Source organism: Sardina pilchardus, chromosome 10 (genome assembly GCF_963854185.1).
Source record: "Sardina pilchardus chromosome 10, fSarPil1.1, whole genome shotgun sequence".
Lineage (NCBI taxonomy): Eukaryota > Metazoa > Chordata > Actinopteri > Clupeiformes > Clupeidae > Sardina > Sardina pilchardus.
In genome coordinates, this window is record NC_085003.1 from 16,811,137 (window position 1) to 16,833,636 (window position 22,500).

A 22,500-nucleotide genomic window follows, 5' to 3' on the forward strand; every position below is an offset into this window, starting at 1 on the left:
TGCTTGAGTGAGCCTGTGCATGAGTGTCTGCGTGCGTGTGTGTGTGTGTGTGTGTGTTCGCGCGTGCCCCTGAGCAGCCGCCGAGCTCACAACTGTTCCCAAATAACAGGTGCTGCATGAGAGCCTGGCTCTTCTCCCAGCTCAGCTGAAGGGTTATTCATAAAAGGTTCAGGATCCATTTCCAGCTTACGAGGAGTCCACAGTCCTCAGTAGCATCATGTCTGCGACTCTGTGTACAGGCCAAATCTGAATATGCCTCCTACAGAGGTGTGTTCAAATTTGCAAACATAGGCGAACGTTTGCAAACAGCTTTCTGTTTGCCCTGAATTCTCGGCAAATGTTTGCCAACACTCAGAGTTTGAGGAGGTAGTTCTCTGTGAACATACAGAGCTGGACAAAGTCTTACTGTTAAGGGCCGTTCCCACCAAAAACAATAACTATAACAATAATATAAACAAATAGCGTTCTCGTTAATATGAATGACGACATTGATACATAAACTATAGCCTAATGATAACGCCATGAAGAACAATATCGTTGGGGATCACTTTCAGAGCGATTTTTAGAACAATAAAAAGTTAACAGCCAATTAGAATCCATACAATTTTAGCCATCACATGCATTAACACAAGGAGAGACTTTGCTTATTGGTCAGTATTAACGCTTACTATCATTATGGTCATAGTTATCACTATAGTTATCATTCTTTGTATGAACGGCCCTTTACTATGGAATGCTTACACCAAATCATTCAAATCTAAATATTCGGGGAAAACATATTTGCCCCGGACCTGCGGCAATTTTGAACACACCGCAGGAGATCATAAATAATGTGATGGACAGCTGATGTATTATTTGGAGAAACTATTCTTGATGATTGCTATGTCTGTGCCAGCCATTATGATTCTTTGAATTGATTAATATTATTTTGGATGTGAACAGGATAAAAATGACTTTTCCAAATAAGATTTTTTATTTCCACCTGAGGAAATGTACACTCCACCTCCACTTCTAGTGTCTGACTGTGGGATTGCACTTGTGAACTGACCAACTTTAACCTTGCTGTACCCTGAAAGAAGGCTTTTAATAGCTGTCAGTCTGTCTGTAGGCAAAGCCTTATCAAGTGCACTGTATGTATGCCTTGAGACAGCAGAACATTTTTAACTCTGCCATCTAGGTGCCAATGTGTCCTCAGAACGCCCACAACTCCTAAAGGATATTACAGAGAGAAGGAGGACGTTCTGCAACCCCTACGACCCGTGGATAGAGCGGAGAGTAGGAGGACATTCTACTACAACCTCCTAAGACCCGTGGGTAGAGCCAAGAGTATAGAGGACATTCTACTACAACCTCCTAAGACCCCTGGATAGAGCCAAGAGTATAGAGGACATTTTACTACAACCTCCTAAGACCCCTGGATAGAGTAGAGCGTGAGAGAGTGAGGAACCCATCGGAGGCCCACAAGTGTAATGCGGATTAAAGAAAGAGCCTATTACTCAGAACGGATCTGGCCAACAAGGCACCTAGACTAATGTAGTTTCACTTTCGCTAATGCTGCAAGATACGGTACTTGGCCCTAGCGGAAGTCTGCGCTCTACAAGTCCCCCTCTGGCTGTGGAGTTAGGATCTGGCTTCTGGGTTGTGGATTTAGGATCTGGCTGTTGGGTTGTGGATTTAGGATGTTCCTGCCTGGGAGTTGAAGTTGTGAGGTTGTCACAAGGGGCCGTGTAAACCTCTGGGAACCTGGCCTTGGGCCTGCAGATGCTTCTTGGCGTTCATACATTCTCATCAGCCTGTCCTCAGTTATATATGTTGTTATATGCTGCTGCTCTCTCTCTCTCTCTCTCTCTCTCTCTCTCTAACCCTGATTATAGCATGTGTGTGCATTTGTGTGTGTATATAACTGCGCGCTGTGAGAGTGTGTGTGTGTGTGTGCGTATGTGTGAGAGAGCGAGTGTGTGTGTGTGTGTGTGTGTGTAACTATGTTTGTGTACTTACTGTTTGTGGCCATCCATTCATTGAGGTCTATGCCGTGTGGCAAGGCGCTGAATGTGAAGAGCTCGGTGCTGGTCTGGGTGATTCTCTCGCTCACACACTCCGGACGCAGGTACGGCTTCTTATCTCCATACAGAGGAGACTGCCAATTATTATTCTTCCTGACACACACAAGCGTGCACACACACACAGACACACAGACACACAGACACACACACACAGACACACACACACACACACGCACACACACACACACACACACACACACACACACACACACACACACACAGACACACACACACACAAAACATTTTCATAGTCAAATTAATCTCCTTTGCATGTCCTGAAAGCCTCACACTTTCCAGGATATTATGCGATTCCGTAGACATAAAGAGACGTAAGTAAAACACGTATTTGCACTCTCACACAATCATACATCATATACAAAACATACAAATCCACCTTTATTTTGGGATTTCACTTGAAAGTTGTGTTCTATCAATTGCTCTCTCATATTAAATGTGAGCGTAAACACACTCCTATGCAGCTCTCCTGGCAGCAAGGCAGAACTGGGACACATGGTAACACGCAAACACACACACACACAGAGAAGTTATGTGGTCTCATGGTCTTTAATTTACCAAAACTGCTTGTGTATATTTGTGTGTGACTGTGTGTGTGTGTGTGTGTGTGTGTGTGTGTGTGTGTGTGTGTGTCAGTGGAGCAAATAAATGAAAGAGTTTACTCTGGGTGACCTTGCCAGAGCAGATAACAAAAACATACTCCACTAACCATCCCTACAATGTGTGTGTGTGTGTGTGTGTGTGTGTGTGTATGTGTGTGTGTGTGTGTGAGAGAGAGAGAGAGAGAGAGAGAGAAAGTGTGTGTTGGAATAGGGGGAGGGGTCTCCTAAAGTCAAACAGCGCAGTCATTGTTCTTTATACCCATAGAATGAGGTAGCCTCTCTATCTCTCTCCCTCGCATGCTCTTTCTCTCCCTCGCTCTCAGTCTCTCTCTCTCTCTCACTCTCTCTCTCTCTCTCCAAACTCCCCACAGGAGACTCTGCCAGCTCTCTATTTATAGAGCATGGCCCCACACTGTAAATCAGCCAGACTACAGTGTCTAGCTTAGGGGTGTCGCGATTTACCGGTATTATGATAACCGCGATGATAAAATGTGAAAATATGAATATCATATAAATATTGTATAAACGATATTATCGTATGACACAATCGTTTTTACATAAAAAGGCTTTTCGTGCTTGTTGTTTCTCCATTTCTCTCTCTCTCTCTCTCGCTCTCTCTCTTCCTCCCTCCAAAAAGTCACACACGCAACTGTGGTCCGTGTTTGTTGACATTTTTTCCTGCTCGCTCCGGTAGCCTACAGCTGCTAACTTATAGCGATATCGATCAACTTTTTTCCCCAGCCAAAAAAAGTGTCAATTGTAACTTGGTGATGATCAGCTGATCAGATGATCATGCACATTAGTGCAGTGTTTCTCAAACTATGGGCCGCGCAAGGTGGAGACTGCTGGTCAGCGAGACATGGAGTGAAAGGACCGGTGCGTCACCTGATAATTTGCTGCGCAATTGATCAAACAACCGCGGACCAACAGAAAAAGAAAGCAAACGTTTCTGCACTCAGGAGGAAATGCTGGCTAAATCGATGTGATTAAACAGACATAGGCTATTAAGTGGTGGCATTCATTGAATGCATGCGTGAGCGCGTTTGCGTGACAGAAACTGAAACTACACGATAACGTAACGTTGGTGGCAAAGCTCCGCTTCAACCTGTCGGAAGGCTATTTAATTATTTAACAACATTTAATAGAACAACGTGGATTCTCGCAACTTCCATATAAACAGAGCAGAGACTGTAGGCCTACAATACATTATTTAGCTTTGAGTATTGCTTAGTCAAATTTGAATACCGTATAACATGGTCAGAAGATTGTAGCCAGTCTTTCATCTAAAGATCTCCAGATTTACGCCTATCTGCATGGCCGTTTACCATAAACAAAAGTTGGTATTGTGTTTCCTGAATCCTTACATTCAGGCATTCAAATGAAATTTCATTATAAACCATATCAATTTGTTCTCCATTTGCATATAGTTGCTGTTGTTTTCAGAAGTATCTCTCATGCAACCATGCAAAGGCAATGAACTATTTAAAATTATATCTCATAGTAAAGCAGGCCTCTGATGTGCATAGGACATGTGCATATGTGCATGTGCATAGTTTTCACAAACTTCTTGTGAACAATTTTGACACTTTAAAACATCAGTTCTAGTCAGGTGATAAGCCTAGTGTTAGAATTAGAAGGCTAGTTGTTGTAGATATTCTCTGTAAAGCAGGGTCTTCAGAAGTTTTCGAAGATGGAGAGGGATGTCCCTGCTCTAGTAGGAACTGGTAGCTCGTTCTTTCAAATAGTATGTTTAGCAGCCAGAATTTCAAAATGTTCATGCTCTATGTTTTGTTCAAATGATGTCTGTCTATATCGTCCTTGCACTTGGAGAAAACGGAAATGTTTCATTTGTCCAGTGTTTCAATCGTCCCGGTTGTACCTACTCATTGAATCAAAAGCTTTACTTTGTTAAAAGTCTAACAACCTTAAAATATACCAGAAAATTGTGTCTAGCTCATCATTTTCTGTCTGGGGGAGAGCCCCCAGACCCCCCACTGACCTGTCCCACCCACTCTCAAAAAGCCTCCAATATTTTTTTTTTACTATAGATATCGTGATAATATCGTTATCGTGATATTTTTTGACATGATAATCGTATTGTGAAATTTTGATATCGTGACACCCCTAGTCTAGCTCTTACTGTATGCGTTCTCTCATACGTCTGAGTCTCCTACCCTTACCCTACATACGGTAATCTACTCAATTCAATGACCTGCAGAGTGATAGTGCTTTAGGCTATTGTGTCCACTCACAGTGCTTGATATGATTATATTATCAGATTGACAACTGACTTTAAGAGCTGACGGTTTAACATGTGTCAGAAGTGGAAAGTACAGCTGTCTTTGCTTCCAAGAGCATTTTTCAAATTAGTTGCATGCATCTGTGGTGTGTGTGTGCATGTGTGTGTGTGCAGGGATGACCAGGCAGGTGCCACTGCTGCTACACACACACGCACACACACACACACTCTCTCTCTCTCTCTCTCTCTCTCTCTCTCTCTCTCTCTTTTACACACACACATTGACGAGCTGTTTTTCATTGAGATGGAATGAAGGAAGTAATATGTCTGTCTGATGCTTGATCTCTCTCTCTCCCTCTCTCTCTCTCTTTCTCTCTCACCCACAACAACAACACATGCAAATATATTGAACACCATGTGTGTTTGTGGGTCAGCTGAGGGTATTTTTACCCAAACGTCTCTCTATCCGTCTCACACACTCCTCCACTTGCTCTGGGCTCATCTTACACCACTTTAAACACTTGTTGAACCCTCTCTGTCTGTCACATACACACACACACACGCACGGAGGAAGAGAAGAGAGAAAGAGAGATCCACAGAAACCGTCTAAGTGATTCTCTTACACAGCATTATGAAACTCAGTTGATGTTATCAAATAAATATGCAATCCTAGCAAACAGCACACACACACACACACACACACTGAAGAACAACTGGACCTTATCTTTTGTCAGTCACCTGTCAACCATGTGCATTCCTCACCTCCCACATTTAATGTCTCTCTCTGTGTGTGTGTGTGTGTGTGTGTGTGTGTGTGTGATGATAACTGATGGCAAGTGTTGCATTCTTGTGTGCTGATCTATGGTAGGTGTGTTTTCTTTGATTTTTGTATTTGTGTGTCTGTGTGCACGTATGTGTGTATAAGTCTGTGTGTGTGTGTGTGTTTGTGTGTTTGTGTGCATCAGCAGCAGTGTGTGTGAGCAGCAGCAGGTGGCTTTCATACTCACAGATTGAGGAGGCTGACGTCGTTGAGGTTGATCGCATGAGTGTTGGCGATTGTGTGTGCCCCGTCACTCTCTGCCGAACCAGAGTAACTCTGGCAACCCCCCATTTCCCAAAGTCACACACACTCACACACTCACACACACGACAGGAGGCCAACGTTGCCAGGCCCATAAGAGGAGGACACATATGTTTACAGACACACACACTTTCTATTCAACACACTCACTCAAACAGAATAGCCCCACAGAGGCACACATACTCACATTCATACACAAAGACACTCGCCGATGCTCACAGTTCCAACCACAACAAGGAAGAAGCAACACTAGTACACACACAATCACACAAATATTTTGGCAAATACAGACACACTCACACACACACTAAACTTTCATACAGACACTCACACACAGACACACTCAGTAGCTCCAGTAATCCAGACGGGGAATAGACTTCAGCTGTGTGTCCAGGGCTAAAAACTGCAACTGAAATGTGCTCTGCTCAGTCTGAGCGCCGGCTAGTTAGTGTGTGACTGTGTGGTGAGTGTGTGTGTGTGTGTGTGTGTGTGTGTGTGTGTGTGTGTGCGTCCCACCCGAGGCTGTCTCCGCCTCCAACAGCAGCAGAGTTGACAGGCAGGTTTCACCACACTACAGAGAATTTACACACAAACACACACACACACACACACACACACACACACACACACACACACACACACACATAGAAAGAGAGAGAGAGAGAGAGAGAGAGAGAGAGAGAAAGAGAGAGATTAACACATAACAAACACAATAAGAGAGGGAGAGAGACACATGAAAACATAATACAAATATGCAAGGCAAACAAAGAGCTGTGACACACACAAATGACCATGGGGTCAGCCTCATAAATAACACCTATTAGGCCTAAATGGGTGTAAGTCCATAAATTCAGAGCATGGGGGAGAATGAGAAACAGCAAATGCTGCTGGGGAAAGTAGGTCTACAAAAATATCAAGTATCACGTTTCAGCATTGTTAAGAAAACAGCAGCTAGAAGCCAAAAAGAGAGAAAGAAAGAAAGATATACATGAATAGCCTACACCCATTTAAACAAAAGTATGTTCTAAAGAATAATCAACTGTACACATGTGTGTTTAATTGTAGATAATGATGAAAAGTTGCAGTGAGGTGAAAGACCAGCTGAACTTTCAAATCGTGTGGTTAAAAGTCCTGACAGAAATACCTCCCCATCTGACTCCAACTGTAGAGTATGTGAGGAGACCTCTCTGAAGCTTCTTGTTTGTAGCAATAATGGGAGAAGGGGAAAATTGATCTACAGTATGCCATTTTCATCTGAAAGAACCGCCCATTCTGAAATGCTCATGAGACACACACATGGCAATCACACAATACAATAGGCCTACTCAGAGACATACATATGGCAATCACACATGCAATACAATACTCAGAGACACACATATGGCAATCACACAATACAATACTCAGAGACATACATAATATATGGCAATCACACAATACAATACTCAGAGACACACATATGGCAATCACACAATACAATACTCAGAGACATATATTATGGCAATCACACAAATTCTGGAACACTGTTTTGTCGCTTCAATTCAGTGGCTTGACACTGGCTCTCTCTCTTTCACACAGTAGGCCTACAGGTATGCTTTGCATATCAGTGTAGCCCTCATGAATATACCCATCTATACATCAACTATGGCAGAAACTGAGCAATAGGCCTATCCTATAGTCTTGATTGTCTACAACAACTGCAACCCATGTAAAACACATTTGTGTACATGCCCAAGACTCCCAAATGCAAGAATATCAGTTGACGGACACCCAATGTGATGCCTCTGTGATAATGTAGCCTGCTAGATGCTTTTTACCCAGAATTTTGACAACATGAAGTTGAACTGTGTAGCCTACGCCTACAGATCAAAATAGCATTTCAATAATTATCACTATTTTGATTTTGATTTAGGCTGATCTATTTGGAACACTGAGAAATTGTCAGCCTACACCCAGTCCATTGAGCTGGTGTTTACATACACACACACAAACACACAAACACAAACACACACACACACACACACACACACACACACACACACACACACACACACACACACACACACACACACACACACACTAACAAGCCAGAAGTAGTTATTGAAATTGATATAGGCCTAAAACAGCAGAAAATTAGTTAGGTTATGAATAGGTCTATCATTTTAACTGTGGCTGGCTAAGTGGTGCTTATTAATGCAATCTAACCTCTTAAAGGGATGCACCGGATACAACTAACAAGGTGGGTAAAATGTGAAAACTTTTTCGACGTGATGCGAGAGATGTAGCCAGGGAGTTTGGTTCCCTTGTTTAACAGCTGATAGCCTTCCCACTGGGACCGGGGCTAAATTTGACGCATTGCGTATGACGTTATCAACCGGCTTTTCTCTCCCGTCCTGCGCCCAGGCTCTGCTGTAGCTAAAGGGGGTCTAACATCACTGTGGACCAGTATGGCGAACGCCGTGGACACCAAACTGTACGACATTCTCGGGGTTTCTCCATCAGCATCCGAGAATGAACTGAAAAAGGTGAATTAGCTAAAGCTACTTATTATGCACGACAGGTCACTGGCACGGTCCATCCCATCGGTCGCACTTGGATAGCGTTAACGTAAGATGAGCAGACGTTTGCTAGCTAACTAGATAGCAGGATAGCTGCCATTGTGCTAGTTTTTACACTACCCGGCTTTGTTATGCTAGCTAAGATTATGCTAGCTAGCTGACTAGCCTGCTATTCATGTGGCCTAGTTTTACGTGAAATTGCGTTTTTGGGCCTGACACCAAAATCTGGGCGCCTTTGTATGACTGGCTTTTTGTCAGCGTTTCATCTCACGTTCAGTGTTTGTCTGACAAAACAATAACGTCAGATGTCAAATGTATTATCTTGCCGAAGGACCACTTCAGGCTAGACAAACATTGACTTGCATCCGGCGTAACGTTAATGTAAATCTTATTCGCTAGCTTGTAACGTTTACCCACAAAATGTAGCCATAGCTATTAATCCGCTTTTGGCATTGCTGGAAGATCTCAGCGATTTTTTGAAAACTATGACATTGGGGAGTTGGTTCTTGTTTTCATTGGGCATTCTTCAGCACTGATGATTGCACAACGTTTTATATAAACTAGCAAACGTTAGGTAAGAAGAACAATCTCATAAGTCATAACCTCCAGCGCTGCTATGGTATTGATGCTGTGAATTCCCCCTCCCCACATAATGGGTCTTGTCCCGCAAGAACGAGTGCAAGGGAAGGGACTATTAGCACTAATTCAAGTGTGATCATTGCTTTGCCCGTGTTCCCCAGGCATATCGAAAACTAGCGAAGGAATATCACCCAGACAAGAATCCCAACGCAGGAGATAAGGTAAGCGGTGCTCCCGTGACGTCAACACGCGTATCGTGTGTTTTGCGTTTATGGGAGTTATGTTTAGGTTAGATAAATGCAATTGTAAGACTTGTTACATTTCATTTACAGACACATACTCTCTGTTTTCATTGTGTGTTCTCATATTTACTTGTATGTATGTGCTTTCCTCGGTATGTGTGTGTGTAGTTTAAGGAGATCAGTTTTGCCTACGAGGTGCTGTCCGACCCGGAGAAGAAGGAGCTGTACGATCGCTATGGCGAGCAGGGTCTGCGTGAGGGTGGCGGCGGGGGCGCCGGCATGGAGGATATCTTCTCCCACATCTTTGGAGGGGGCCTATTCGGCTTCATGGGGGGCCAGGGGGGGCCGGGGCGCAGCCGAAACGGAGGCAGGAGGAGGGGCGAGGACATGGTGCACCCGCTCAGGTGAGGCCTGAGGGGGGAGCGAGAGAGAGAGAAGAGATGGGTAGAGAGGAGAGGTGGTTAGACATAGTGATGGAGTCTTTGCTGCATTTATTAGGGCCTGATGGTCATTGAAATGAAGGGATGTTGCTTATGAGAGTGAAGCAGATGCTAGTCAAGCTTGGAGCGTAAAAGAAGAGTCACAATATCAGAGTGTATGCTTGACTTGGGTCATAGATAAAACATGTACCATTCCTGTTTATGAGCAGCTGTAATCATTATGTAGTATAACATGACTATAGAGCATATTTTCATGTTGGAAGCATACTGTGTTTTATACTGTCATACTGTCTGATTGTTTGATACAAAAGTGGAGCTGGCAGAAGTATGGGGTATGTGTGTCTGTTTGTCTGTCTCTGTGTGTGTGTGTGTGTGTGTGTGTGTGTGTGTGTGTGTGTTGGGTGTGCTGCATTGGGCTTAGCTTCAGCCTGACCTCTCAAGTAGATGAACTAATCCAGTATTACCAATAGGCAAGCGACTCTGGTTCAGAATGATTTTTTCAGCCAATAGGATGGCTAGTTTAGATTGTTTAGGTGTTTTAGGAAGAGTGACAGTAGTGCTGCCCTTAACTGTCTAAAACGGCAGCAGCACAATGACTGAAGAGGCCCGGTTGTAGGGGAAGGTATGGGAGCCTCAGAGGCACATACAGTGCTCGACAGTGATTGTTTACTGTCTTCTTTCACAGGGTGTCACTGGAGGATCTTTATAACGGCAAGACTACAAAACTTCAGCTGAGCAAGAATGTCCTCTGTGCCGCCTGTAGCGGGTGAGTAGATGGGTTTTTGAGTTTCTCCTGTATATTTGTGCATGTGTGTGAATATGTGTGTTAGTTTGTTTTTGTGTGTGTGTGTGTGTGTGTTTGTGTGATCTGAAAGCCAGCTTGTGGTCTCTGATCGGCCTCTGATATAGCCACCTCTTACTTCACGTTTGTTCTTGGTTGTTTTTTGTTGCGACCCAGTTTGCTAAACAGATTCAGAAACCAGCCAGAAGGCCATTACCTATTCAGATGGAAGACTCTTTGGCACTGATGTTTGGTCTTGTGGCTGTCTCTCTACTGAAACACAGAGAATGTTCTGTTTGAGAGACGGCGTGGAGTCGGAGTTGTGGGAGCTGCTTTCTAAGTCTCTGCCGTCGTAAACCCCCTCTCCCCAGTGCTGCTCTTGGTATCGATGTTCTTGTGCTTGGCGTGTCATTACATTAGCCTGTCCCAGATTCCTGCAGCTCTCCTGCTGATGTGCACATCAGAGCGAACTGTGTGTACGAGACCTCTAGTCTCTCTCCCCACTCTTTTAGTGATGGGTCACAGTCAGAGGGGTGTGTGTGTGTGTGTGTGTGTGTGTGTGTGTGTGTGTGTGTGTGTGTGTGTATGTGAGAGTGACGGGTCACAGTTAGATGCTGCAGTGTATGTGTGTATGAGCACAGATCTCTTTTTCTAATCTTCCAGTCAACATTTTCTTGATACTTTTTCGTCTTGTAGTCGAGGGTGACTCGAAGGAGCAACTCCACCTCGTTGTCTGTCCAGAGTCCGTTCTAGCACATCCAATTGCCATCTTCTTGCTGTTTGCACGCATTGACAAGGAACTCCTTTTAGGCATTTGCATAGCTACCGTCGGGAACACCCACTAGCATGCTCCACCTTCATCTGGGCAACTTTGCCATTTACACCTCTGTGTGTAAACGCAAGTTTTTTCTTACCGGTGTCGTTAAAGGTGTGAAAGCGCTAAGAACAAATACACTCAGCGGTTTCGTGTAAACGTAGCCATACTGATGGGATCACAGAGGTGAAGGCCTAATATAGAGATGAGTGAGGGTAATTGAAGCAGGTCATGCTTTTTCAAGTTAACCTCAGCTTTTTTTTTTTTTTAATTAGGTTTTTGATAGCGTGTCAGTTCAACAGATCTTTTGTGTTCATCACAAAAGAGATTCTGTTGGCTGGTGGATCCCTTTTTGGACCGTAGCGGAGAATGAAGAAAAGAGTTTTCATTCCTCAGTTTAAGATCTGCTGCCCCCTGTTGGATAAAACATTCCTACTCCCCAAATTTGCCAATATCTAGATTTGTGTCTTCACTGCAGACAGACGTGACCGCAGTTGCTCAACTTTTTATTCTCAAGGAGTGTGCGTCTTGCTCTCCTGTATATGTGTAGGATGTGCACACCAACATTAGCATGATTTGTGTGTGTGTGTGTGTGTGTGTGTGTGTGTGTGCGCGTGCGTGTGTGTGTTTCAGGCAGGGCGGCAAGACAGTTCACATTCACACACCAACATTAACATGATTTGTGTGTGTGTTTGTGTGTGTGTGTGTTTCAGGCAGGGCGGCAAGCCTGGTGCGGTGCAGAAGTGCACGGCATGTCGTGGGAGAGGTGTGAGAGTGATGATCAGACAGCTGGCCCCTGGGATGGTGCAACAGATGCAGTCAGTCTGTTCCGACTGCAATGGAGAAGGTACAGTGTGTGTGTGTGTGTGTGTGTGTGAATGTGAACTGTCTGCGCATGCTTATGTGCCATCATGAGTATACAGTATGTGTGTAAGGAGGTGGGTTCAAGTCAAAGTGTTTATAGCAGAAACTAAATGTGTGTGTGTGTGTGTCTGTGTGTGTGTGTGTGTGTGTAGGTGAGGTGATCAGTGAAAAGGATCGCTGCAGGGAGTGTGAGGGGAGGCGTGTGATTAAGGAGGTGAAGATGCTGGAGGTCCATGTTGATAAGGGCATGAGACACGGCCAGAAGATCACCTTCGGTGGAGAGGCTGACCAGGCGCCCAACACCGAACCTGGAGACATAGTACTCATCCTGCAGGAGACGGACCACGAGGTACACACACACTACTGGACCTGGAGACGTACTGTTTACACTAAAAAAACACACAGGCATACATACACATACACATGTACTTACAAGTACATGAGAGAACAAGTACACACAGTTCACACAAACCCTGAGTGTGATTCCAGTGTGATTTTATGCATGTTTTGCCTCATCTGACTGCAGGACTACCGTCGGGATGGCAACGACCTTTATGTGACCCGGCGCATCGGGCTGGTGGAGGCTCTGTGTGGCTTCCAGCTGCAGCTGGTGCACCTGGACGCACGGCAGCTCCTTGTCAAACACACCGCCGGAAACGTCATCGAGCCTGGTACGTGTGTGTGCGCGCCTTGACAGAATAACCTGTGTGTGTGTCTCCAGAATAATCTGAATGTGTGTTTAATGTCACAGACATAACTAGAAATGCAATTCCAAGGAATTACCAGTGCATGAAAATGCAAAAATAGATAGATAATGTAGATATGGTTACTAAGGTGTAGCTAGGGTAAACATGGTGGTTGCATAGTTTAGAGAGAGTTGATAGTGTGAAGGTAGACAGTTTAAAGATTAAACATTCCAGTTCTAACTTAGCTAATGATTTCTATTCATGTTAAAATGTTGATTAGCTAACTTAGCTAATGATTTCTAGCAGTTACGCTAAAAATGCTAATTATGCTAGCAATGCTAACTTTACTAACAATGCTAACCAGGTTGATTAGCTAACTTAACCGATGATTTCTAGCAGTAATGCTAAAAATGCTAACTATGCTAACAATGCTAAATTTGCTAACAATGTTAACCAGGTTGATTAGCTAACTTAGTTGATGATTTTTTGCAGTTATGCTAAAAATGCTAACAATGCTAACTATGCTAACCATGCTAACTAGCTAACTTGCTAGTGAGGACTTTTATTTTGAAACATTTGTTGCTAGGGTATCCATGGTGGCCACTATCAGGAAACAAGAAGTTACTGCAGTAAAATTATGTTGGTTGCTATGGAAACAGTCATAAACACTTAATGGTTGCTATGTTGGTTGCTAGGTACATGGAGGTTTCATGTAGTTGACTGGAGGCATAGTGGATGATAACTGACAGTTGGAATGGTTGAACAGTTCAATAGTTGAGTAGTTTCAATGGTTAAATGATTTAATTGTGTATTATTGCAGTGAGGACCTTTATTTTGAAACAGTTGTGGACAGAGGAAGTAGTGAAACAGGATCTGTAGTCTTAATGAGATTGTATGCTAAGCCTGAGACAGAAGGTGCCTCTCATAGCGTTTACGCGTCCTCTCTCGCTCCTCACTGATCTACATAAAGAATGATGGAGCGGCAACAATGGGATAGTCTAGCCCTTCTTCTATCTTTCTTTATGTAGATCATTGAGGATCGAGGAGCGAGGGAGGACATATAAACGCTGCTTGAGAGGGACCCACAGTAAATACTTTAAAAGTTGTATGTAGATAGTCTAATTAATGTTGATAGACAGAATGTTTAATGGATGTTGATAGGCAGATTGTTTAATAGATATTGATTGACAGTTTAATGGGTGGATGAGTGAATGGTCTGAAGAAGATGAATGGATAGAAGGTTGGATGGAATGTGCCTTATATTCTTGTTAAGAGAGACACTGATACAGCTCTCTGAGAGTAGTTGACAGAGGTGTAATCAATTTAACTGGCTAGTCTTAAGAGAGCCAGAGTAGGCTACTCTTAAAGCCTGAGACAGAGTAAATAATTTAAAAGTTGAATGTAGATAGTCTAATTAATGTTGATAGACAGAGAGTTTAATGGATGTTGATAGACAGATTGTTTAATAGATGTTGATAGACAGTTTAATGGGTGGATGAGTGAATGGTCTGAAGAAGATGAATGGATAGAATGTTAGATGGAATGTGCCTTATATTCTTGTAGAATGGAGAGACACAGCTCTCTACTGAGAGTAGTGGATACAGATACAGGTGTAATCAATTTAACTGGCTAGTCTTAAGAGAGCCAGCCTGAGACAGAGTAGATTGTTTAAAAGTTCAATGTAGAGCGTCTAATTGATGTTGTTGATAGGCAGACTGTTTAGAATGGGTGGATGAGTGAATGGTTTGAAGAAGATGAATGGATATAAAGTTGGATGGAATTAGGAGGACTTATTTTGATATTGTTGTGCGCAGAGGATACAGGGGAACAGAATATGTAGTCTTCAGAGAGGAGCCTGAGAGAAACTGACAGTTGGTGCCCAGGTGGCTGACCAGCTGGGGTAACATTCTAATTGCTGCCGTGATGTCATAATGAGCAATGTTAAGTCTATGGGGAAATTGTTAATAGTTTTTAATTTATAGTTTAAAAAGTATAAAAGTTACAAAGTTAAAAAATACATTGCGCTGATGTCCTAAGCAAGACCTTCGTAACACAGTTTGAATGAAGTTTCTACGTTAAACGGTTCAAGCTGAATTGCGTGCGTTAGAAGAAGAACTAGAAATGCAATTCCAAGGAATTACCAGTGCATGAAAATGCAAAAATAGATAGATAATGTAGATATGGTTACTAAGGTGTAGCTAGGGTAAACATGGTGGTTGCATAGTTTACAGAGAGTTGATAGTGTGAAGGTAGACAGTTTAAAGATGAAACATTCCAGTTCTAACTTAACTAATGATTTCTATTCATGTTAAAATGTTGATTAGCTAACATAGCTAATGATTTCTAGCAGTTACGCTAAAAATGTTAATTATGCTAGCAATGCTAACTTTACTAACAATGCTAACCAGGTTAATTAGCTAACTTAACCGATGATTTCTAGCAGTAATGCTAAAAGTGCTAACTATGCTAACAATGCTAAATTTGCTAACAATGCTAACCAGGTTGATTAGCAAACTTAGTTGATGTTTTTTGCAGTTATGCTAAAAATGCTAACTATGCTAACAATGCTAACCATGCTAACTAGCTAACTTGCTAGTGAGGACTTTTATTTTGAAACATTTGTTGCTAGGGTATCCATGGTGGCCACTATCAGGAAACAAGAAGTTACTGCAATATAATCATGTTGGTTGCTATGGAAACGGTCATAAACACTTCATTTTAATGGTTGCTATGTTGGTTGCTAGGTACATGGAGGTTTCATGTAGTTGACTGGAGGCATAGTGGATGATAACTGACAGTTGGAATGGTTGAACAGTTCAATAGTTGAGTAGTTTCAATGGTTAAATGATTTAATAGTGTATTATTGCAGTGAGGACTTTTATTTTGAAACAGTTGTGGACAGAGGAAACAGTTAACAGGATATGTAGTCTTCACAGAGAGATTGTATGCTTAAAGAGAGAGAGAGGGCTGCTGCAGGTGGGGCTGGCCACCTGGCATAAGATTCTAATTGCTTAACGACCCGATTGTGATGTCATAGAGGCCAATGTTAAGTCTATGGGGGAATTTTTAATAGTTTTTAATTTATAGTTTAAAAAGTATAAAAGTTACAAAGTTAAAAAATACATTGCGCTGATGTCCTAAGCAAGACCTTCGTAACACAGTTTGAATGAAGTTTCTACGTTAAACGGTTCAAGCTGAATTGCGTGCGTTAGAAGAAGAATAATAAGAAGTAGTAGAAGAAGAAGAAGAAGAAGAAGAAGCCTAGGGATAACAGTACAGTGCATTTTCATGCACTGTAATAAAACAGTAATATTTATCTCTATACCTGATGTCCAGTCAGTCATCCGTGTACTTAATCTCCTGGTGTGTACACACAGCAGGTTATCAGCCTGAAATATTTATGAATGTGTGTGGGTGCTGCAGCAAGCATGTAACTACTGTTGTGTGTCTGTCTATTTATTCATCAATGGTGTTGCCTTGCAAGTGTGTGGACTATGAAAGTAAATTGTCTCTTTATGAAGAGTGTGGATATGCAACTGATGTATGTCTATGTTGGCATATTTGTGTGTGTGTGTGTGCAGGCTGTGTTAAGGTGGTCAAGGGGGAGGGGATGCCTCACTACAGAAATCCATTCGAAAAAGGAGATCTGTTCATCAAATTTGATGTGCAATTCCCAGAAAGCGGCTGGATTGGTCCTGAGAAGCTGATGGTAACACACACACACACACACACACACACACACACACACACACAGAGAGAGAGAGAGAGGGAGAAATGGCTAACCCATGCACAAACTCGTGATTGTTATTGTTTTAATCAGAAGAGAAAGCAGTTCTGTTCTGTCTTACATAAAGGCTCACAAACACACCAATGGCAGGCCGTTGGTGGCATTATCAGGGTATCCGCAGGGTTTTAAAAACTATTAAAAGGCCATTAAAACGTATTAATTGCGTTTTTACGAGGTATTAAATTTGGAACTATTTTTTAAACAATGAATAGCCCATTCAGTGTGTCCATGCATTCAGGGGCAGCCCACACCACCACTCCTAGATTGTGCACACCGCTGCACACGCAAGGTAGCCTAATGACTTTCACTTGCATATTGCGAAGGCACAACACCCAAAGTCAGAGACGTCTAAATAAAGTGTATCAAATCCTCGCAGACCCTCTCAGTCTTCAGGACGCCTACAAAGGCTATGTTAAAGAACCACTCTAGGGGTGTCTCAACTCTTCTCCTCGATTCTCAATGCTGGATCCTCCAGGCTCATTCCCACTGATCTATAACTAACACTGGATAGACTATCCTATTGTTGCCGCCCCATCGTTCTTTATGTAGATCAGTGAGGTCGAGGACCGAGGAAGGAAGGGAGGATGTATAAAAGACTAATTGAGAGGCACCCAATTAAATTCAGACAAGCCTGTGTAACCCACTGAAACTCAATCTTCTACTACTTTCTTTTTTTATTATTATTTTTTTTACAGGCGCTCTCCTCCTGTGCTCTAACTGTATGATTTCAAATAAAATGGTAGCTTCCAAGCATTGTCACGCTAACATTAGGTCATTAGAGGATTATAAAGTGTTCGTACAAGCGATATCAGTCACATCATTTGACCGTGAAGTTAGCTTGAGGCCAGACATTCACCTTGACCACAAAAGTTATAACTTTTATTTCATGGTAAACATCATGTTGATGAGTCAACACACACACACACACACATGCGCAAAAAACATACTAGCACCCACACTCTAACCTGACACTAGACTAAATTCATTATGATATATCCAACTTTAAGCTTCAAGTATAATGTATATATGCAGCACTCATAATGTATGTACAGTCATGGCTGAAAACATCATTACCATTTGCATTGAGCTCAATGAGCATCAGGCTAATAGGCTAACTGAACAAAACTGAACAAAACACCATGCCAATCTCTAGGTATGGTGAAGGGTGTGTGATGATGTGGGGCAATTTTAGTTCTAAAGACCAAGGGAACTTTAGTCAGGAACTTTAGTCAGGCAGTTTTTTATTTTTAAAGGCCACTTAATTCATGGATCCAGGATACTATGCATCCTGATAAAGTTGATTGGCATGGTGTTTTGTTCAGTTAGCCTATTAGCCTGTTTGATGCTCATTGAGCTCAATGCAAATCAAACCAGATAATAGGCGAACTGAACAAAACCCCATGCCAATCTCTAGGTATGGTGAAGGGTGTGTGATGATATGGGGCTATTTTAGTTCCAAAGGTCAAAGGAACTTTATCAGGATGCATAGTATCCTGAATCCATGAAATAAGTGGCCTTTAAAAAAAAAAAAAAAAACTGCCTGCCCTTATGTTACCTCTATGTATTAAATTCCCATAAGGTTACATATAGGGGTACCAATATTTTTGACCCCAGTATTAACATTTATTTATGTATGATACAGTATTCATTCACAACGAAAATTTGTGTCCTTAAAGTTTGGATTTTTCCTCATTTGATCATTTAAGCCATTAAAATCAATTTCCAAAAGATGATTTTATATTCCTCTTTTTAGTCAACTTTAGCATGGGTGCCAACAATTTCAGCCATGACTGTATGTTGTACAACATATGATTGAGCATGTTGGTAGGTAGATTATGAATTTATGTTCTTACAGTATGTGTGTTTGTGTGTGTTTCTTCTTAGGAATTGGAAGACCTACTTCCAGAGCGTGAGAAGGATGAGAATATCACAGCGGATGCAGAGGAGGCTGAGCTTGAAGATTATGACCCAGGTCAAAGTTCATGTGGGGGTCACAGACGTGAGGCATACAATGACAGCTCCGACGAAGAGGGGGGGCCACATGGGCCGGGGGTGCAGTGTGCACATCAGTAACATCCCCATAAAACAGACACACATACACACACACACACAGACACACACAAACACAGGATTTAACCTCCCACCCTCTAGAAAACAAACAAAAAAAACAAGCAGACACCTATTAACAGACTCACACAGAAACATAAACATGCCTATTCTATCTGAAAAAAAAAAGACAGTGTCACACACACACACACACACACACACACACACACACACACACACAATACACACACACACACCCTTCCCCCCACACACACCATGGGGAAATCTGTTGACTTTGATGCATATGTACATACTCCTAAATATTTACTGATGAAACTACTGGAACGATGACGTGATCTGACCCAAAATACGCACATAGAGTCAGAGCTGAGGGGCTCTAGTCCATAGGCACCTCGCTCTACATATTTACCGTTCAACTTCAGGAAGAGTTAGGTATGGCATCTCATCTAAGTAATGTATATGTTACAGTACAGAAACAAAAGAATGTCTGTGATTTTGTTTGTTTGTTTGTTTGTTTGTTTTTTTTATTTTGTTCAACACACCATTTAATTTGTAAAGAAGCCGCTGACCTGGTCCTGCCAGACACCTGAAATAAGCAGACCAGGGAGAGTTGGGACAGATGTACTTCAGTTCAACCTTGAATGCGTTTCTCGCATGTACAAAGAAACATATAGACACACACTTACATGACTAGTTTTGTTTCAATGTGTCTGTGGTGGAGCGTTTGGTTGAAGCCAACATTTAACTGAATCAGTGTGAGCCTCATTGCAGAACTGAGGACTTCTAATCAATTTTGGTATGTGTGAGATATTTATTTATTTCTGTGAAAGTTTAAGTGAATTAAAAAAAATGTTCAAATCTGAAACTGTTTGTGTAATTATTAATGACAACCTCCTTGGTCCACAAGCGGTGAAACATTAATAATCCACATACTTGATTACAGCCTGCAGACATTATTCACTTAATTGATCACTTAATCGTAATTTCCCGACTATAAGCCGCGGCTTATACATTGATTTTGCAAAATTTCTTCCGATACGAGGTTAATACAGGGGGGCAGTTAATATGGTGTTGTTTCTTTTAACTTGCATAAAACACTGTCCTGTGGCTTATACACAATGCGGCTTATTTGCGGGAAATTACTGTATTCAGTTCAGTGAATCACCGATTCATCTAATAGAGTGAGCCGGTGTTTTTTAAACTGATCATTCAGTGACTACAGCCACCAGTTCAAAGTCACCGGCTCACCCACATGAACTGATCCACTTTTTAAAAGAAAAGAGACTGTTTATTCTGGCGTGCCGCCATATGTTTGCTCGTGAAAACAGATTGAGGGTAAACTGTTACACGAGGGGAGACATCTGTGGCAGGAGCTCTTTGTCCCACTCCTGTCTAACCATAGCTGATGGAAATCGATGTGATTTAAAATGGCCTCTGAGTTGCTAAATCAGGTGGGTTCATTCCAGATTTCCAGCCATTCAAGAAAGCCATAGATGAGCTCAGTCAGTTCCATAAGAGGAACAAAAGTGATCCAGAGCGGAGGATCCTGACTGGCAGGAGAACCACTGGGTGCCTCTTAACATCTCTCTTCGATCCTCCAGGATCGTTCCCACTGATCTATAACTAACACTGGATAGACTATCCCATTGATGCCGCCCCATCATTCTTTATGTAGATCAGTGAGGACGAGGAAGGAAGGGAGGATGTATAAAAGACGAATGAGAGTCACACTATATAGAGCTGAGAACAACTCACTATCATTGTTGCGCATATGCCTTTTCTCCTGCAGATGGCAGCAGTTCACACACACACACACAGTCCAAAATTGCACTAGGAAGAGTGTGTGTGTTTTTGAGCGTCTGTTGTATTATTTTCCTGTGAGTAGAATATTTCAGGCAGTCTTTAGAAAGTGTGTGTGTGTGTGTGTGTGTGCATGCTTGCCTGCGTGTGTGTGCAAGTGCGTGCATGCGTGTTTTTAATCGTTGCAATCGTCAATCTTCTGTGCGTAGGGAATGTTGAGCAGTTGGTCCAAGCAATTCTTTGAAGCCAGCAGTGTTCCTGTTTAGAGAAAACAGACCACACACACCCAAACACACAGTAGATCAATTATGCAGATTTGTGTTTACTTGTGTGTTTAATTACATGTTTATGTCTGTATATGTGTGTGGGTGTGGGTGGGTGTGCGTGTGTGCGCGCGCGTGCGTGCGTGGGTGTGGGTGTGCGTGCACGCGGGCGTGTGTGTGTGTGTGTGTGTGTACCTCTCTCTGCGGGTTTGCAGTATGTATGAGCGTTCTCTTCTCAGCTGCTCCAGCCGCTCCCTCACCAACATCTTCTGAAGCTGCTCATCCTCCTCCTACAAACAAACACACACACACACACACACACACACACACACACACACACACACACACACAGATACAGAACAAATATTAACCAATATCAGCATACATACACACTAAGATAGTGTGTGTGTGTGTGTGTGTGTGTGTGTGTGTGTGAGTATGTGTGTGTGTCTGTGTGTATGTGTTCGCAGGCTGTGTTAACATACCTGTGTAAATGCACTAAGATTCTTTATCCCAAGCAAGTCATCATCTGACTTCCTGTTCTGAATGATGGTCAGACGCTCCTGGACCTGACACACACACACACACACACACACACACACACACACACACACACACACACACACACACCAACATTTTATTTTGTATTCCTGCCCTCACATAAATGTGTAATGTGTAACACTTTTTGAGTAGCACACTGATGTGTACAAGAAATAGATGCCATGTCGGGTATAAAACGAATGTGTGTGTGTGTGTGTGTACCCTGAGTGTGTGTCTCTCTCTCTCTCGCTGGTAGCGGAGCTCCAGTTTCTTCTGCATGTCCACCAGACTGCGCATCGTCTCCTCTCTCTCCAGAACTGCCATCGGCTGCACACACACACACTCTTTCTCACCACACACACACTCGCTCGCCACACACACATTGTTTAGCTCAGCACACACGCCCCCAGCACATTCACCCTCCTCAGACGCACCTTTGGGATTCTCACACACACTTCCCTGACTCTCAAACACACTTTCTCCAGCACCACACATCTCTTCGACATCTGGACACACACCCTCCTCGATCTCATAGACTCCCTCAACACACACATCCTCTCCACACTCACTCTCCTCCTCGCACACACTCCCTTCGTCGGTGGACACACTCTCCTGGTCGATGAACACAGAACACACACCCTCGTCTGCTTCGGCGCACGACGCCACACACACTTCAGGCTCTTCGCCCACCCCGATGGGCAATTGCGAACCCTCGGAGTGTGTTTCTTGTGGTTTTACGTGCTCGTGCTGTGATCGAGGATCTCCAATGTCAGTATACGTTTGGACTGATTGGAGGTTTCCAGCATGCAAGAGTGTGTGTGCTGCAGGCGCGTCTGTGAGGAGTGTGTGTGTGAAGTCGGGCGTCTCCTCTGCAAGCTCCTCCTCACTGACTGCTTCCTGTACACACACAGAAAAGGGAGACGTTGAAACGAGCAAGGCCACCGCACCACGTTCCATGTCTTTAAGACCAAAACAAGTGAAAGCAACATATTCAAACTCTCATTATCATCATCATGGCTGAACTTAGGGAGAGAACTGAGGATAAAAGTGTATGAGAGAATGCCGGCATGTCACACAGA

The 22,500-nt window shown here is 42.9% G+C and overlaps 3 protein-coding genes across 4 annotated transcripts in view; 1 reads left to right on the forward strand and 2 right to left on the reverse strand.

Annotated features, from left to right (window-relative positions):
• Positions 1-6,463, reverse strand: part of LOC134094348 (MOB kinase activator 2) — a 12,104-nt gene extending 5,641 nt beyond the window's left edge. Inside the window, exons 1-2 of the mRNA XM_062547846.1 lie at positions 5,927-6,463; positions 1,999-2,156 (exon numbers count right to left, since the gene is read on the reverse strand). Coding sequence (XP_062403830.1) covers positions 1,999-2,156; positions 5,927-6,030 — 262 coding nt within the window. The 5' untranslated portion in view covers positions 6,031-6,463. The remainder of the gene's footprint in view (positions 1-1,998; positions 2,157-5,926) is intronic.
• Positions 6,464-8,220: 1,757 nt separating this feature from the next.
• dnaja2b (DnaJ heat shock protein family (Hsp40) member A2b) lies at positions 8,221-19,683 on the forward strand. Of its 2 annotated transcripts, XM_062547689.1 has the most exons (10): positions 8,221-8,239; positions 8,404-8,525; positions 9,299-9,358; positions 9,548-9,783; positions 10,505-10,585; positions 12,128-12,261; positions 12,431-12,627; positions 12,805-12,949; positions 16,546-16,673; positions 18,636-19,683. In XM_062547689.1, exons 2-10 carry the CDS (start codon positions 8,448-8,450, stop codon positions 18,822-18,824), a joined length of 1,248 nt encoding a protein of 415 aa, XP_062403673.1. In that variant the 5' UTR covers positions 8,221-8,239; positions 8,404-8,447; the 3' UTR covers positions 18,825-19,683. The 2 variants fall into 2 exon arrangements, with proteins under 2 accessions (XP_062403673.1, XP_062403672.1); XM_062547688.1 differs by lacking the exon at positions 8,221-8,239 and having other exon boundaries at positions 8,372-8,525.
• A 1,126-nt stretch (positions 19,684-20,809) lies between these two features.
• On the reverse strand, positions 20,810-21,761 carry LOC134094474 (uncharacterized). Its single transcript, XM_062548000.1, has 4 exons — positions 21,644-21,761; positions 21,367-21,450; positions 21,077-21,171; positions 20,810-20,876 (listed from the first exon to the last, which is right to left on the reverse strand). The coding sequence occupies exons 1-4, from the start codon at positions 21,743-21,745 to the stop codon at positions 20,810-20,812; spliced, it is 348 nt and encodes a 115-aa protein (XP_062403984.1). The 5' UTR covers positions 21,746-21,761.
• Between the last annotated feature and the right edge of the window lie 739 nt (positions 21,762-22,500).

Excerpts from the sequence above, each read along its gene's own strand:
- dnaja2b (XM_062547689.1), top strand. The coding sequence starts at position 8,448 with ATGGCGAACGCCGTGGACACCAAACTGTACGACATTCTCGGGGTTTCT. Across the intron at positions 12,262-12,430 it reads TTCCGACTGCAATGGAGAAG|GTGAGGTGATCAGTGAAAAG; the intron begins GTACAGTGTGTG and ends GTGTGTGTGTAG. Across the intron at positions 12,950-16,545 it reads CGGAAACGTCATCGAGCCTG|GCTGTGTTAAGGTGGTCAAG; the intron begins GTACGTGTGTGT and ends GTGTGTGTGCAG.
- LOC134094474 (XM_062548000.1), bottom strand. The coding sequence starts at position 21,745 with ATGGCAGTTCTGGAGAGAGAGGAGACGATGCGCAGTCTGGTGGACATG. Across the intron at positions 21,451-21,643 it reads GAGAGAGACACACACTCAGG|GTCCAGGAGCGTCTGACCAT; the intron begins GTACACACACAC and ends TGTGTGTGTCAG. Across the intron at positions 21,172-21,366 it reads ATCTTAGTGCATTTACACAG|GAGGAGGATGAGCAGCTTCA; the intron begins GTATGTTAACAC and ends GTTTGTTTGTAG.